This window comes from Anser cygnoides, chromosome 3 (assembly GCF_040182565.1).
Source record: "Anser cygnoides isolate HZ-2024a breed goose chromosome 3, Taihu_goose_T2T_genome, whole genome shotgun sequence".
Taxonomy (NCBI): domain Eukaryota; kingdom Metazoa; phylum Chordata; class Aves; order Anseriformes; family Anatidae; genus Anser; species Anser cygnoides.
In genome coordinates, this window is record NC_089875.1 from 72,631,098 (window position 1) to 72,646,578 (window position 15,481).

The 15,481-nt window shown below is 36.8% G+C and overlaps 1 protein-coding gene across 2 annotated transcripts in view; it reads right to left on the minus strand.

Annotated features, from left to right (window-relative positions):
• Positions 1-1,920: 1,920 nt before the first annotated feature.
• SLC16A10 (solute carrier family 16 member 10) overlaps positions 1,921-15,481 on the minus strand; it is a 73,689-nt gene continuing 60,128 nt past the window's right edge. For both annotated transcript variants that reach the window (XM_048081106.2, XM_066994422.1), the window contains exons 4-6: positions 11,687-11,830; positions 8,412-8,640; positions 1,921-7,224 (exon numbers count right to left, since the gene is read on the minus strand). In XM_048081106.2, coding sequence (XP_047937063.1) covers positions 6,989-7,224; positions 8,412-8,640; positions 11,687-11,830 — 609 coding nt within the window. In that variant the 3' untranslated portion in view covers positions 1,921-6,988. The remainder of the gene's footprint in view (positions 7,225-8,411; positions 8,641-11,686; positions 11,831-15,481) is intronic.

Below are 15,481 nucleotides of genomic sequence, written 5' to 3' on the forward strand. Positions count from 1 at the left end.
CCCTCTTCTGGGCAAACAAAAGTAACATTTAAGAGCAGACCTTTCAAAGGCCTAAAGCACTTTCTTGCTGATAAAAGGTCACCGGGGCAAAAAGGGACCAAACCCAGGCCTTGTTTTCACTGCTGTGTGTCGAGCAAGGAAAGCTGCGACTCCTGCACTTACCCAGCAGTCTGTTTGTGTGCTTCTCAATGCAAAAGCAATTGAGAGAAACTAAGCCAAGCTTTAATCATCGTTCTCATTATACCTGGGTGGCATAATCAGCATACACTGAACACAGCAGACGATTTTTTTAAAGTCGCTTTTATATTTTTTGGACTCAATTTCTCTAAAATTAATGTGACTTGCTCTCACTGTGTTACTTTGTATGTACTGAGCGAGACACAAAACAGTTGCCTTTTTATCTTTTTAATCCGCATTAACATATAACTGAAACCAGACTCTTAAGACAACTTAGCGTGAAAGGTCTCCTTGTCTCCTATATTGAATGAATCGTGTCATGCTCATAAAGCTTGCCAAGATGCACATACATGTAGGGTCTCCTTTTAGCTTAAACTAAAACACTCATGTATAAATCTTTGCTACCTGTCAAGAGTAGCTCACAGGCTTTTCAGATGTTTCTTCATTGCTGTTCAGCACGGAGGTGCTACTCTCTCAGAAAGGCTTTAAGGATTTGCCTTTCAGAGTAGGTGTTATTTTTAAGCCCCACAAACAACACCCCAAAAGATAATTCCGAGTTCGATGTGTCTGTTTTGGTCCCCCGAGTTGTTCAGGACAGAAATGTCCCGCATATAACAGCCACTGTATGCAGATCTTGGCAACCCAAAGCCGTTTCTCCTGGCACTGGTTAGCATGTTGTAGGCACAGCTCCAGCACAATAACCTGAAGGAGTGGATGTATGCATATATATTAAAAAAAAAAAAAAAAAATCTAGCTATGAGAAATAACCATGCAAGAGAACATTTAAGTCTGTTTGCTCAAAGCCATGTTAATATCGTTGCAGCCAGTGCAAAGTTACAACGCTGCTGAACCTCTGTTAATAGGCCCATAGGTAGAGAGTACTCCAAATGAAAAATGTACAAAAGTATTTGTAATGTATTGCATAAGGAATTCTCCAAAGAAGCCTATTTGCCTTTTTTGTGCTTACAAAGATGTTTTGAACCGTAAGGGCGTACAAATGGCAACAACACTCGTGCTTTTATCAAAAGACATCTTTTTCAAATTTTAATTTGAAATACAAGTAGCCTGGAGCCTAAGCCAGAACGAATAGGAATGTCTCCCCCGTATCATCGGGGGGAGACACTGTTTATGTTTGCTAAAGAAAAGGAAATACTTGGCCCTGCTACCAAGGAAAGGTGAATGAACCCCTGTGATTTACTGAGGCTGTCGATGAAGAAACGCTTCGTTCTGCCAAGGTAAGTCGAGGTGAAACTGGCGCTGGGCCAGTAAGTAATCAGAGGTTCACTCAATTACACTAGCAGTTCATGAAGCAAAACATACAGAATTCTTTAAAATGCCACTGGAGTTTGCTCTACCAGTTTCCCCACTCTTCCTCGATTTTACTTCTGCCTTTTGTAAATGAAACTGCTCTACGTTTGATAATAAACCCCAGAAAGTAAAATACAGTACATAGACTTTTTAGAAGCAAGTAATGCTGGAAAGCCAGTAGTTTATGTTTATAAACCACAGCTCTTAAATTGGATAGTCAGTGCAATTAGAAAGAAATGGATTCCACAATATATTAATTTAGGGGCAAATGTGATGAAGACTTTCCAATCAGAATAAATGGTAACAAAAGCTGTAAGGGCTTTTTATACAGAAGTCCGCACCCGAGATTCAGTATCAGAATATAACACAAAATTATTCCAAAAATTAGCTTTCCATGAGAACCAGACTAAAAATGATAAACAGTAACAAATGGGACACTTAAGAACTATCATCTTTATTCTGAATAATTTGAGATTGATCACAATTACTTTAGCACCATGAAAGACATTAGACACTATTTTTTTTCTTTTCAAACCTTTCTAAGAAAGCAGAATTTTAAAGAATGGAGTTAAGGCTAGCAAAACGTATATCCTTTATATCAAAAACAACATACAAAATATGATATCTATAAAGATACTTAAACATGTCAGTGTTATCAGTATTAGCACACATTTTAGTATAAAATCACTCTAATCTTAGCATACATGGTTTTGAAACATTTAAAACGCTGACACCATACATAAAAGACTAAAAGGCATACCAAAAAATATGCCGGTTAACATTCCCAGAAACTCACTCTGGAATTGCAACGGCGCTACGCTTGTCAACAGCGAAACGTGCAAGGGAAATTAATTATTTCCTCAGCCGTCTCCCACATTCCAGTGCTCCTGTAGTTAAATGCAGAATGCTTGTGTATGCCCCGGCCAAAACATGTTGTATTTAGATATATGTACAGGCACGCAGACGCACTCGTTGTCGGGGGGACAGATCTGACAGAAGCGCCGTGGTGCCCGAAATCTGCTTCCATTAACGCTCCTGTGGAGGAGCCCCGGCCTGCTCACCACTGAGCTGCTCCAGCTGACCCCCAAGGATGATCCTAAGGATAGGGGTGCTCCTTCGCATCCTCAGACACCTCCTTCAGGGCTGCAAGGAAGCATCTGCCCCTCTGGTACACGCTGTCCGATGCGAGTAACTGAGCAGGGCGTTTCTCCTTTGAAGTGGCGGTGTCCATATTTTATATGTGAAGCACTCATCTGGTATGTGTGAAAACTGCCCTCGCGTCCTTCTGAGTTGACTCGGCCTCATCCTTCACTTCACAAAAACTTGCCTTATCTATCAGGCTACGGCTACGCTAAGGTTTAATGCAGGGAAGAGGTCTGAGAACAGGGAGGCTGAAAAAGTGCTGTCCACATGCAACGTGATGTGCATCGACTGAAAATCCAGTGTCTCCAAAGGGAATTTAGGAATGTATATGCCCAAACAACATATGAGGAGCCAAAGGAGAAAACTGTCAATTGTTTACCTCACCTGATAGCAAATATGCCCCTACAGATGGACCAGAGAACTCGTGGCTATGTCATCTTTGACTTTACAGTTTAGGGAGGTCCATGAATAGTCATTGGAGGGAAAGTTGGAAGAATTTTTAAATGTTAAAAAGGGATTTGTTATAAAAAAATCTATATAAGAGTACATTCATTTGAAATGAATGAGTACGTTCGATTGGTACTTCAACAGTCTTCAAATATGTAGCCAGAATAAATCCAACAATACTTTTTATAAATTGTTTTGTATATTGTTGCATAGCATAGATGTAAATAAGAATCTGAAGGTTCTTCATTATTATTTCAGACTCTTTGCTGAACGGATTTATTAGGATTTACACGGATCTCATGCCTTCTGAGGAGACATCACAAGAGTCAGTCATTCATAAAACCAACCCCTTGCTCAAAATTAGCGTTGGTTTCAGGATCTGGAGCACTGAGTTACAGCAGAGTAGGACTAGAAATTTCAGCACGCTAGCATCTTAAATGAGCTTATTTCTATCCAATTTCTTCTGAAGCCTCCCCTGAAAATATTTAATGGTTAAAAGGAGGGAGATTATTCTGTTTATAGGATGGGGGGGCAACGTATACAAAACTATGAACTTGAGAGAGGGATACATCCGGATCTTTGAATGATTTAAGGGTTTCTTTTGAACTAAAGTAGTATTTTAAGTTTAGAATCTATCCCGAACAAGATTAAATCTGACATAAATTGGGTCATCAAAATATGAGTTCGACAATTTTTTTTGACCAGGTTTTCACACCTAAAATTAAGTTTTGTTACAAAAATCAATTTACATTTATTCAAAGTAAAATTGACTATTCAGTGCTTTTCTCTCCCACTTTTCCGAGTAACAAGCATTTCCACATCATGCAGTTATTTTTTCTTAAGTGTACTGAATAGTTGCTATTTGTGATGTATTTTTTTATTTTATTTTTTTTGAAAGGGAAGACAGTCTCATTTTTAAAACCTCAGGGCACACAGAATGCTATATATCTTTATATAAGTTTCTCAATGTTTAATTAGCCTCACTGCTAACAATCTGAACTTTCCTTTATTTTAACTGCATCTTACCTTATAGGGCACAGTCCTCTTATGCTTATGTCCAATACAGAGCTTTTTCTATTGGACATTTCCCCCATAGATACAAACTAGCAGTAAAGATGCTAACAGAATTCTCATGCATTAACTTTTTTTTTTTTTTTTACAACCTTTTCTGGAATTTCACATTTTTCTGAAGCCTTTCCAATTTCAGCATTGTTGTAAAACAAACACTAGCATCGGAAATGGCTTCATTATTCCAACGTCATCACACCAACATAACTTCATTAACCCTAACTCTGCATCCCTCTCCTGTGACACCCCAAGTTCACTAGCTGCTTTTAAACACCGCAGTAGTCACGCCTCAATGATTATTCACTGTGTCCCTTTGTCCTTCCCCTGGAGTCTTTTCTTTTCTTTTTTTTTTTTAAATGCTGTTCATATTTATGAAGATAACTTACATTTTCAGTTACTCAAATATGAACATTTGGATTTTTATTTACAGGTATGTCCTTAAAGGGTCTGGCAATAATTAATCCATATTAATGTTATGCTGTTTCTATATTATTTATAAAACTTTATAAAGCAATTACTTTATGTTCTCTCCCAGATATTTTATATAGATACTACAGAGCACCAAGTCAGGAAGATGCCATAATTATGTCAAGATGTCTTATCAAAATAATTTAAAATTGCATTAGTGCTAAAAAGCAACCTTAGTTTTGGTTTAAAACTCACAAAGCTAAACGTGAAATTTAAGACCTGTGATGAATAATTTTTCATAAAGCAATAGGAAACAAGAGACTTTTATCAACATCTTAATCACCATTTTTTGCATCGCCCACACAGAAGATAATACTGAATAAAATGTTCTGCAGAAATACTCCAGACAAGAACATCATAGGCTGTTGTTATCGTTTCTGTAATGAAGGCAGCACTTTGTAGTTGTTTTTAATTAACAATACTATTAACGTTTAGTGACATTTTTAGAAGTACGTAGGACATGCAGAAGCAGCAAAAGTCCCAGTGAACCTGAAGGGACCACTGTTTACGGACTGTTTTTTTTTCTACCTCCACATACCTCATTAACATTTTAAAATCCAGTTCCTTTCAGCCTTACTCACGTGAGTCACGGATTGAAATTCTACAATAAAAGCAAGGTATCAGCTCTGGTCTGCAATAATTAGGATGCTCTGCATGATTACGGTTAAAGGACTTTGCATTTTGACAGATGTAAACACTCTAAGTAATGGTACTGCTAACAGAATGTTTCATATCCCACAACTGTACACGGGCTTTCTGAGCAGTTTCCTACGATGCTGGAAAAAGGGAAAAACAACAGAAATGGAAGGGATATTAAATGTTATAATTTTAAAACAGTATCCCCCTGTGGTTTAAGTAAAGAACAGGCATTGTCACTGATTAAGAAAATGCATTTAAATGTGCATTTAGTCTTCAAGATCACATTTAGTTTACTCTTTGCTATGACACTTCTGAAGACGACAAAAATGGTCGGTGTTAAACGGACTTGAAACAAAGAATATTTAAGTATTCCCACTGCATTGCTGATCCATATCCACGAATAAACAATGCACTTGGAAGTGTTTTATCATAAACTGAAAAGTAGTGATGTTTTCATCGCAAAGTATCCTGTTTTCAAATATTTTTTCAGAGAAAGAGGTGTTCAGAAATACACACTTGACAAATAATACGTAATACCTAAGAATACATAAGTAATAGGGACATATTTAGGATGGTAAGCAACAGATAGGACACGCAAAGACATTTCTTTACATTTGAATAAAATACGGAGCTGTATCCTACACACAACTGAACACAGCTGTAAAGACCCATAATAAAGCTGCATGTTCACTTAGTGCAAAAATCTTTAATTGTTGAATGTTGTTTAAATAGCTCACGTATATTTCCACATGTTAAAAACAACTTCATATTATTGCACTTAAGATGTATTCTTTAAAGCTGTCTTGTTTTTAAGAATAAAAAAAATAAAAACCTAAAAGGTACGATAGAATAATTTGAAATTTAGACTAATTCACAATACTGCTCCAAAGTACTGCTGTCAGTACAATTTCAGATCTATCAGGTATTCTGAGGTTTAGCGGAAAATAGATATATGTACACACACAATAGTATTGCATTAACAAAACAACAAAAAAGGGTTCAAGAATCTATCATTCAGCAGCTTTACTTCTAAATGTGTTTGCATTCTGAGCTCAGTTTGTGCATATTCAAAACCTATTCCCATAAGAAATTTCATCCTTGATGTTCTTTGTTGAGGCTACTGTGAAAATACAAATCAACGCAAGAACAGGTGAATGATTAAACTGAGCCAGCTGAGGTTTTTAGAGAAAATAAAAGAGATGTTTAATAATTTAGCTTTGTAATGCAAAATGATTTCAGAAAGAGCTAAGGGAATCTAAAATATGCATATTCATGTTCATGATATAGAATTATGAAAGACTGTAAAACAGCATGAGAAACTTCACAAATTAAGTCAGTTTTAAGAGCTACTACATATTCCAGTATAAAACACCCACGGGTGTGCCTGCATTGAATGGACCATAAAAGTTACTGAAGAATCCTGGGTCAGTGAACCAAAAACAGCTTCCACACTTCCAGAAATACATTCTGATGAATTAGAAAAATATTCTCTTCACACACAGAATCACTACGCATGTACACACTAATGCTACAAAACTTCAAATACCTTGAAGACGTGGCTTGAAATCAAACTCAACAACTCATCAAAAGAAGTTCAATGGTATAAAAGATTCTTAGAGCAGTTTTGCAATTTGAGCAATAGTTCAGAAGTTCTTTAGTATCATATAGTAACTTCAGCCAAAAAGTAGAAACATAGCTTTGGTAGAATAAAGTTATGCTGGTACAGGAAAAGAAAGCATCAAAAACCTGATTCCATTTCTTTGACTGGTTTTTCTGCAGCATCTGACACCAAAGTGCTTTCATTTTCCAGCATTTTCTCAGTAGTTTCTCCATCAACAGTTTTTGCTCTTTCTTTTAACTTCTGCCGTTCATGGACCCAGGGGATGATACATAAAATAGCTCCACCGATAAGTGGGGGGACTCCAGCCAGGTAAAATGCTACATCATAGGTACCTAGGCGATCACGAAGCAGACCTGGAAAGGCAGAGAATTTACCACCAATAAATGCTGGGGCTTTGGGAATACACAAAAATCGTGTCTTGTCTTTGGATTCAGAAACTTGAGGGTTGCCACAGATTATCATCATCACTAACCTGACTACCTGAAGGCCAAATATGGACATAATATTTGTAGAAAGGTATTGCAGAATTGATTTAAAGATTTCAGGTAAAGATGATCTCATAATGTCATCACTCAAATACTTAATTACCATCCATCATTTAAAAAGTGCATCATATTTCCTATTTGAAAGTTATTTGTTTCACCTTCTCCAACACTTGAGTCTTCTAATGACTTTGAGAAATTCTCCCTCTTTTGCTAACAGTTGCCGTTGATCAAGTTGTCTCAATCTTATTTTAGATATGCTGTACATATTGCATTCCTGGCAGCCTCTTATTTAAAAAGAAAAGTGTGGTTTTCAGCAATTCACTCTAATCGCCCTATCTCAAAACTATTTATGTCAGTTAAATTCTATTTAAGTATTAATAGCTGAGATAGTATATACGGATCAGAAATGACCTAATCTATGCTGTTACTGCTTTATAATTCTGTTCTTTACAATGCTTCATAGGTCAGCTATGTCTTACTAAGAATCTTTCAGTAGCCCTCCAACACCTTAGGGTAAATTACGACCAAAAATCACTGATGGTAAGTATTGCAGCTAAAGTTATTCTCACCTCACAAAGAACTCCCAATTTTCATCTTCAAAACTTGTATTTTGTCAAACAGACTTCCATTAAAGGATGCTTAGAAGAAGGAACTAAAGTGACCAGAGCTTTTATGCTCACAATTGTTTTTACAAGAGTAAATTTCTGAGTCCATTTAATTTTCAGAGATTCTAACTTGGAGTCCTTCTGTTACACAATCAACACATAGGCTATCACTTCAACAGCATGGAAAACGTCAGGTCCTAAATCCAACCTGAAAACCTGTATTTCTCTTGAGAGGATTGTTTTACCAAAATAATTTTTAAAAAAAGTCTGAAGCAAACTTTTTAAAAGCACGGTGAATTAATAATCCACAAGCAGGAGTTAAATTCATCACATATTCTGGAGCACAGACAGAAAAAACTTCCAATGTAAATGCACTGCAGATGACATAGGAACAGAAAAATTGGCAACCATAGAAGCATATTTACAGCTACAGACCATGTTTATTCTCACCTGCAATGGGTGGCCCAACTGTCATAGGTATTGACATGAGTCCAAGGAGAAATCCTATGGCCTGGGAGACATCCTGAGCCCCAACAAGCTCGAAGGCGATAGGAGCCATAATGCAAATGAAGCACCCATCAAACAGGCCCATGAAGAGACAGACAGCAATGAGACCTCCAAAGACATGGCACAGTGGAATCATCATAGACATCAAGCCAATAAAGAAGAATGAGGCCACCTAAATGTAACCATGAAAAAATATAAAAACGTACTGCATCAGATCAGCAAAAACAATGGGAATAGATGAGCTTTCTTGCATTTGTAGTGAATCGAATCGTCTGTCCATATTTACTTTAAGATAAATAAGCATGGATTGCCACCATTACAAAGCAAAATAAAACACTTAGAACTATCACGACATGCAATCACAGAAATTCCAACACTCGTTTCACAATTTTTCAAAATGCACTTGTAATAAACTACTCTGCGATGATTGTGTAAGGAAGGAATTTCCTGCATACCAACATTTCTTGAAAAGTTACTCTTCAATCCTTTCACAAACAAAAGCCACAAAATATATTTTAAAAATCATACAAGTAAAACTCTCTATGATTTGACTCCTCACTGCTGTAATTTAAGTAACAATATCAGCATTATTAGGAGCAAAGACTTCACGGTGCTTATATTCACAGGTGGTACCTGAAAGTCTCATTTCAATTTTTCCACAAAGGCATCTTGCTGTATTTCTGTAGCCACGTTTATCTTTGTATATTTTTAATGTTCTCTTTAATCTTTATGTTCTATGAACTTTATGATTATTATTTGTTTGAAGTAAATTAAAGGAATACAAATATGTCTTTCCACAAAATGAAACAAAAGTCATTCCAAGTAAAATCAAATATTTAAAGAAAAGGTTTCGCTTATGCACCATCCATATGTCAAGCATAGGAAACCAATGTCCCACTTAAATGCACAAACAGGTTTCCACACAAGACATAAGCATTGAAAGAAAACAAGGTCACTTGTCACTCCTAAACATCACAACTTTTTGAAAGGTAAGTGACATCAGATGCACTGGACCAGTGCAGTGGTCACAGCACCGAGGCTAATGGATTTCAAGAAGCATTTGGGCAACGCTCTCAGACACATGGTCTGATTTTTGGGTGGTCCTGGGTGGAGCCAGGAGTTGCACCCAATGATCCTTGTGGGTTCCTTCCAACTGGGGATATTCTGTGATTCTATGATCAAATGAGTTCATTAGGAAAAATCCTCAAGCCTTAATTTTTAGGACAGCATAAAAATTACTTTTAGGTAATGTACTTTATTTAGGATACTAAAGAAAACTGCCATGAATCATTTGAAGTATTCCACAGAAACTGAAACTACTGAAGAACTTAGCTTCTTATAGGAATTTAAGGACAGAGGTGAAGGAATTCTCAGTTCTGTGTATTCCAATATGTAAAATACAAACATTATTTAAGCTGAGTTTTTATCTAAGAAATTATGTGCTTATCAGTAGACAAAACTCTAAACCATCAGTAGACAAACTCTACAGTTGACCAGGTTAACTGTATTTTAATTATATTAATTACATTAATTATATTATAATTAATTGATTATATTAATTATTAATTAATTATTAATTAATTATTAATTGATTGTAATTATAATTAATTATATTAATTATATTAAGGTTAAACACAGCACTAAAACCAGAATCTTTATCTGTAAGAGACAGAATATATAATTTTATTACTAAAGATATCATTTACAAAGCAAAATAAGGTGAAATAGCTCCTTAGGGAGTGCAGAAACAGAAGAAAGATTGGATTTACTGGATAGAGCTTTTACAAGCTGTTCAACTATGACACAGTAAAGTTCGAAGAGAAAATAGAGATTTCATCTGCACTGGTCAAAATTCATTTTAAATAATTTTAGCACAAGATAGGATGATAGTATGAATGGTTCGACAACCCAGAATAACACCCGCAGTGAAAATTCACTTTCCCTCCTACAAATGCTTACTTGCAACATGAGAGCTGAAGATGAAGAGGCAGAGAATAGCCTAGCAAATGTGAACGTGTTTTTCTCACTTGAAAGTAGGAGAAACCAATGGTGTGCAGAAGCATCAGAATTCATGCCCTAAGTAGGTCCATGGCTTTTCAGTTGTAGCCATCCAACAAAAAGCATAAAAAAGCTTACAGAGAATTACTGCAAGTTTGATATGTATCTGATAAAAAGAACTGAAGGTATTTGTGCCTTGTAACACCTCAATGCCATCTTTTCACTTCTAAAACTTAATATTGAAATTTCCTAAAAGTGTAAGAATAGGTACTGGATCAATCTCAGTGAATGAGATAAAGTCACAGTCTCTTTCATCAGGGAGTCTATACGTATGTAACCGTGGCAACAAATACTTTTTCTTCAGAAAGTTGGTTCCTTCCCAAGAATTTTTGTTTTGAGTAATGTAGTACAGATAATAGCCATTAGATGTCTCCCTTGCTATACCTCATTTTATAAAAAACATCAGAATAAGAACACCCAGTAGTTGATAACATGTAAGTTATTAACTAAAGCTTTTCCAAAAATCTGAACTAAAACTGACACTTTCTAAAAAAATAAAAATAAAAAATAAAGTGTTTATAAGTGTGGAGGGCAAGAAATGGGTATCCATCTTCATCCCCAAGCCTCAGCATTTCCGGAAACTGAAGGAACAGTACTTTTATCTCTTCCATACAACTCTTTTTGCAAGTAACTCACTTCATTCAGCAAAAACTTCTCAACTGAGCACCTCTAATATTCGCATTGGCTGAATCAGCATGTGCTATGCACAGAATATACTCTGGACCAAATTATCACCTAACAAATATCAAGAAAGAAGAACCAAAACCCTTAGTGGAGGAACATGAAGAAATCTTTCTGTATGCATCAAGCAGTTATGGGATAAAACAGGGAAAGCAGAATCCAGAGAATCATGAAAGGTTTTCTCACTCCCTTGCTAACAATTACTAATTTCTGGCATTCCCAGATGAAAATTTCCAGTAGGTAGTAGCCATGTTTTCTTAACACTAAAAACAAAACCAGAAAGATCAAAAAAGATTCATGAAGTTTACACCAGAGGCCCCTAGTATCAAAAAACATATGTTGTTTGCTAGAGTGCTGAAATCTCTCAAATTTGAATCCTCAATCAGTTAATTCTGCTTACTTAATGGTTCCTTCAACTGTAGCCCTCAGAATACTTTTTGTATATATGCATATTCCTTCAAAACCATGTGAAGACATACCTGTAAATAAACTTTTTTTGCACCGGGAATATAATCGGCAACTCTGCCAAAAATCAATCGGCCAATTCCTGAAGTAATGCCCAGACACAGCAGAAGCACTTCTTCTCGCACGCTGTCACCAAATCTGTCTTCTACATGCTTCATCTGTTTAAAAAGAGGGTTGAGAAAATAAACAGGCTTTAGAACAAAAAGGAAGAGAAACTGTAGAAAACCTTGAGTTAAACAGAGGTGATCTGCGAACCTCAGACTTAAATATGTCGACAAATGATCCAACTTGTATTTTCTACTTGGACAGGTTTTTAATTTCTTTTTTTTTTTTTGCTGCCCCGACTTACCAGTATTAAGTGCAATACAATAAAAACAATCTGAGAATGTGTTGTTACTTTATTCACAATTTTTAAGGAACTTACTTCAAGAAAATAACAAGGCTAACACCAGCAAATTAAACAGATCTCAAAAAGCATCCCCCCCAGGCACATTTAATATACTAGCAATAGATGCGACTAAATGCTGAATCCACAAATGATCTCTAGAAGAACTGGTTGCTTCACTGGTTAGGTCATACTCTTAGGTCCAAGGGCACCGAATGATTAATGAGCATCACCACAATCCTGTTTTGTGCATTAAGGCAGGTATACCAAACTTGTAACACAGTTCAGGGGAGGAGCAAGAAGGAAATGGGCAAAGCGGCAGAGGCCAGACAGTGCAGGCACGATGGGTCTCCCAGGCTGGCTCATCCTGACATCGAGGGACAAGGAAGAAGAAGAGCAGGAAGCACCAGCAGCGCCAAGCACAATGGGAAGCACTTGCAGGAGAGGGAGCGTTAACAGCAACAATAAATAGGGCAGCCGCAGGGGAAAAGCAATTTAACAAACCACTTCGACCTACAGAACTAAAGCAACTGACCTATGCTCCTGCAAGTAGACCATCAAATACAGACGTGATGAATTACCAGCATCGGTAATTCTAACCTTTTAAGTCGTGTAAAAGAAAAAAAGAAAAGAAGAAGAAAAATCACAAGACTGGCTTGATGGATTTGGATTTCTATTATATTCTTTCTGGACCACAAATAATAGCTTTTGTGGGTATTAAAGCCCAATAATTTTAGGTGGTGTTTTGTTTTTCATTTTGTTTGGGTTTTGGTGGTTTCTTTGTTTATGTGTGGGGTTAAAACTGCCATGAAGGCCAGAAACTAGCCATCAGACAGACTTTTGCGCAACCACTTTTTGAAACACTGTTGGGCAACACTAAACGCACCAAAGTGGGCATGAAGAGATGTAGAAATTATCCGCATGGTCCCGTGATCGCTGTGCTCAGAACTAGTTCTGAAGAAGAAATTGTAGAGACTCAGAGGTAAGAAGTAATCTGAAGAAAGTGATTTTTAAGGAATGACACGGTCACCTTGACTCAAACGTTTTTCTGCAGGCTGACAGACCTGGTTAGCAAAAGCCACACAGCAATTTTTGTTAAGAGCAATTCTGATTATGTAATATCACTTTAAACTAGAGAATCCTTATTCCCCTATCTATAATGGAAAACTGCAGTTTTAGGAAATACTTCGAGACAGAAATACTCAGGATTCTCTTGTTAATACACAAGCAGAGCCATTTTTTTCAACATAAACATTTGCTAAGTGGTGGTTGGTTTTCTTAAATATAAAAACAGTTGTTTTTTGTTTACATATCACGAAGTCTATTAAATCCAGTATTTATTTGTCTAATATAATTGATTTTGACAGAAAGTAAGAAAAACAAGTGTTGTTTTGTTTTCAAGCATCAAGTCTAACTTGTTTGAAAGATACTTCCTATTTCTATTTTTTGAGGATTTTTTTCTTGCTTTTTAAGGCACACTTAGGAACAGCTTCTGATGAAGTTTTTCTTCTGGAGTGATACTTAATATAAAAGATAATCTGTTGTACTTGATGGTGTTCTGTCAAAGGGGAGAAGAAAAGCTGAGTTTTCCCAACCCTACCTTTCTGTGTCTGTCAACACCTGCTGGCACAACTGGCAGAGAAGCCCAGGTATTTTCTGCCACTCTTTCCACCTGTTCTGCTTTCATGTTTCTGCAGCCTCCAGCTCCTTTAATTAGCAGACCTCATTCACCCAATCCCCAGAGGCTTTTCAAGAGGTAAGATAAAGGTCTACATCTAGATAACTACTAGCTGTGCATCTGCAAATGAGCACCTGGATTTCTCAAAGCAACACTCCAAGGGTGAAATGCTGTCCTCTCTCAGGTCAACAGAGGGAAAGCATTAGATTCAACCAGCTTAGGTAGGAAAACAACAGCTACTTGTCTTGAGCTTCAAACATCTAAATTAGCAGTTATTTTTCCAGAATTCACTCCTTATAAGAGCACCGCAACCTTCAAGAGAGCTCCCAAGAAGATGCAAGGAGAAATTGTTTCCCCAGAAGGCCAGCAGGCAGCGGAGCGGGCTGCCCAGAGGTTTTCCAGACCCAATGGGCCAGAGCCCTGAGCAACCTGGTGTGCGCTCACAGCTGACCCTGCTTTGATCAGGGGTTGGACCAGAGATCTGGGGGGACCCAGGCACATGGCAGACACAAAGGCCAAAGCATTTCCCTATGGGTTTTGCCTGTCCTCAGTAACGTACCAAACCTTTCACACTTGTTAAGTTGCAAATCTAATTTGTCCACGTGTAGCAGAGGCCTGCAATTTTGCCTGAGCCAACCAGTACAAATAATGCAGCTCCAGAGGCTTAGGAGATAAGGAAAGCATTCCGAAGGAAATCTAGGATTACATATCTCTAAATAGAAAGTTATGACAGAAAATCTGCCACACTTCCGAATTATGAAGGCTACGCATCTATAAATAAAAGAATTAGCAAATTATTAAGAGTTTTACACTTTTTCATTATTCTAATTTTAGAATACACATTTTTCCCAAAGGAAGTTGAAGTAATTTTTTTTCTACATTACAGTATGAAAAGTAGAACTAAACTGAAAATTTTCAAGATTTGCCAGACTAGCACAGCTTCTTCACCGTTTTAAAATAAGTTATCTTTGTATCATTTACCAAATCAAGATATAGAACATGCATAATAGAATTGAATGCCTCCCTGGCACTGGTGTTCTACCTCACACCATTGCTGTCTGTATCAGGGTAACACATACACAGATCTTACTGTCCAAATTCCCATTACTGTTAGGATGAGACTAAAAGAAAGATTAGCCACTTGGCAGTGGCTGTAAGGGTTTCAGATATACTATCTTGGGCAACTCTCCATCCAGACAAGACTCAGATTTTGCTAAGATCTTCCTTTCAATGCATACATGTTTCAGCTATGTTCATGCACTGAATCAGTGAGAGAGAAAAATCTGAGTACAGCTCCAGTTCTTTCTTCCGAAAACAAAGAACCAGAGAATGCAAATTTGAGAGAAATGATAAACTAGTAAGAAATTATTCTATCAGCTGATTTTCTCCTGTGTATATTCCATTTTGGGAATTCCCAATCAAGTAAAGCTTTAGGAGGTTAAACGCAATGCAATCTCTTTCTTACTGAAAGGGAGGGCCAACAGCAATATATAACCTATGAAAGTTTGAGCACAATCAAAAATGTAGCATTTTCTTCAAACAAAGCAAGTCCTGATGTCTGACACTACCCTTACACTGGTTCTGAATAAAAGAAAGAAAACATTTACAGAAACAGCTGTTACTGTATGCAAATTGGAGATAATATTCCAGTGAAGTCTAACTGCTCCAAATTAACATTTTTCTGAAGTAGCTGGGAAGTTCTTTTGGTTTTGATTTTTCTTCCCCAGACATTAAAAAAAAAAAAAA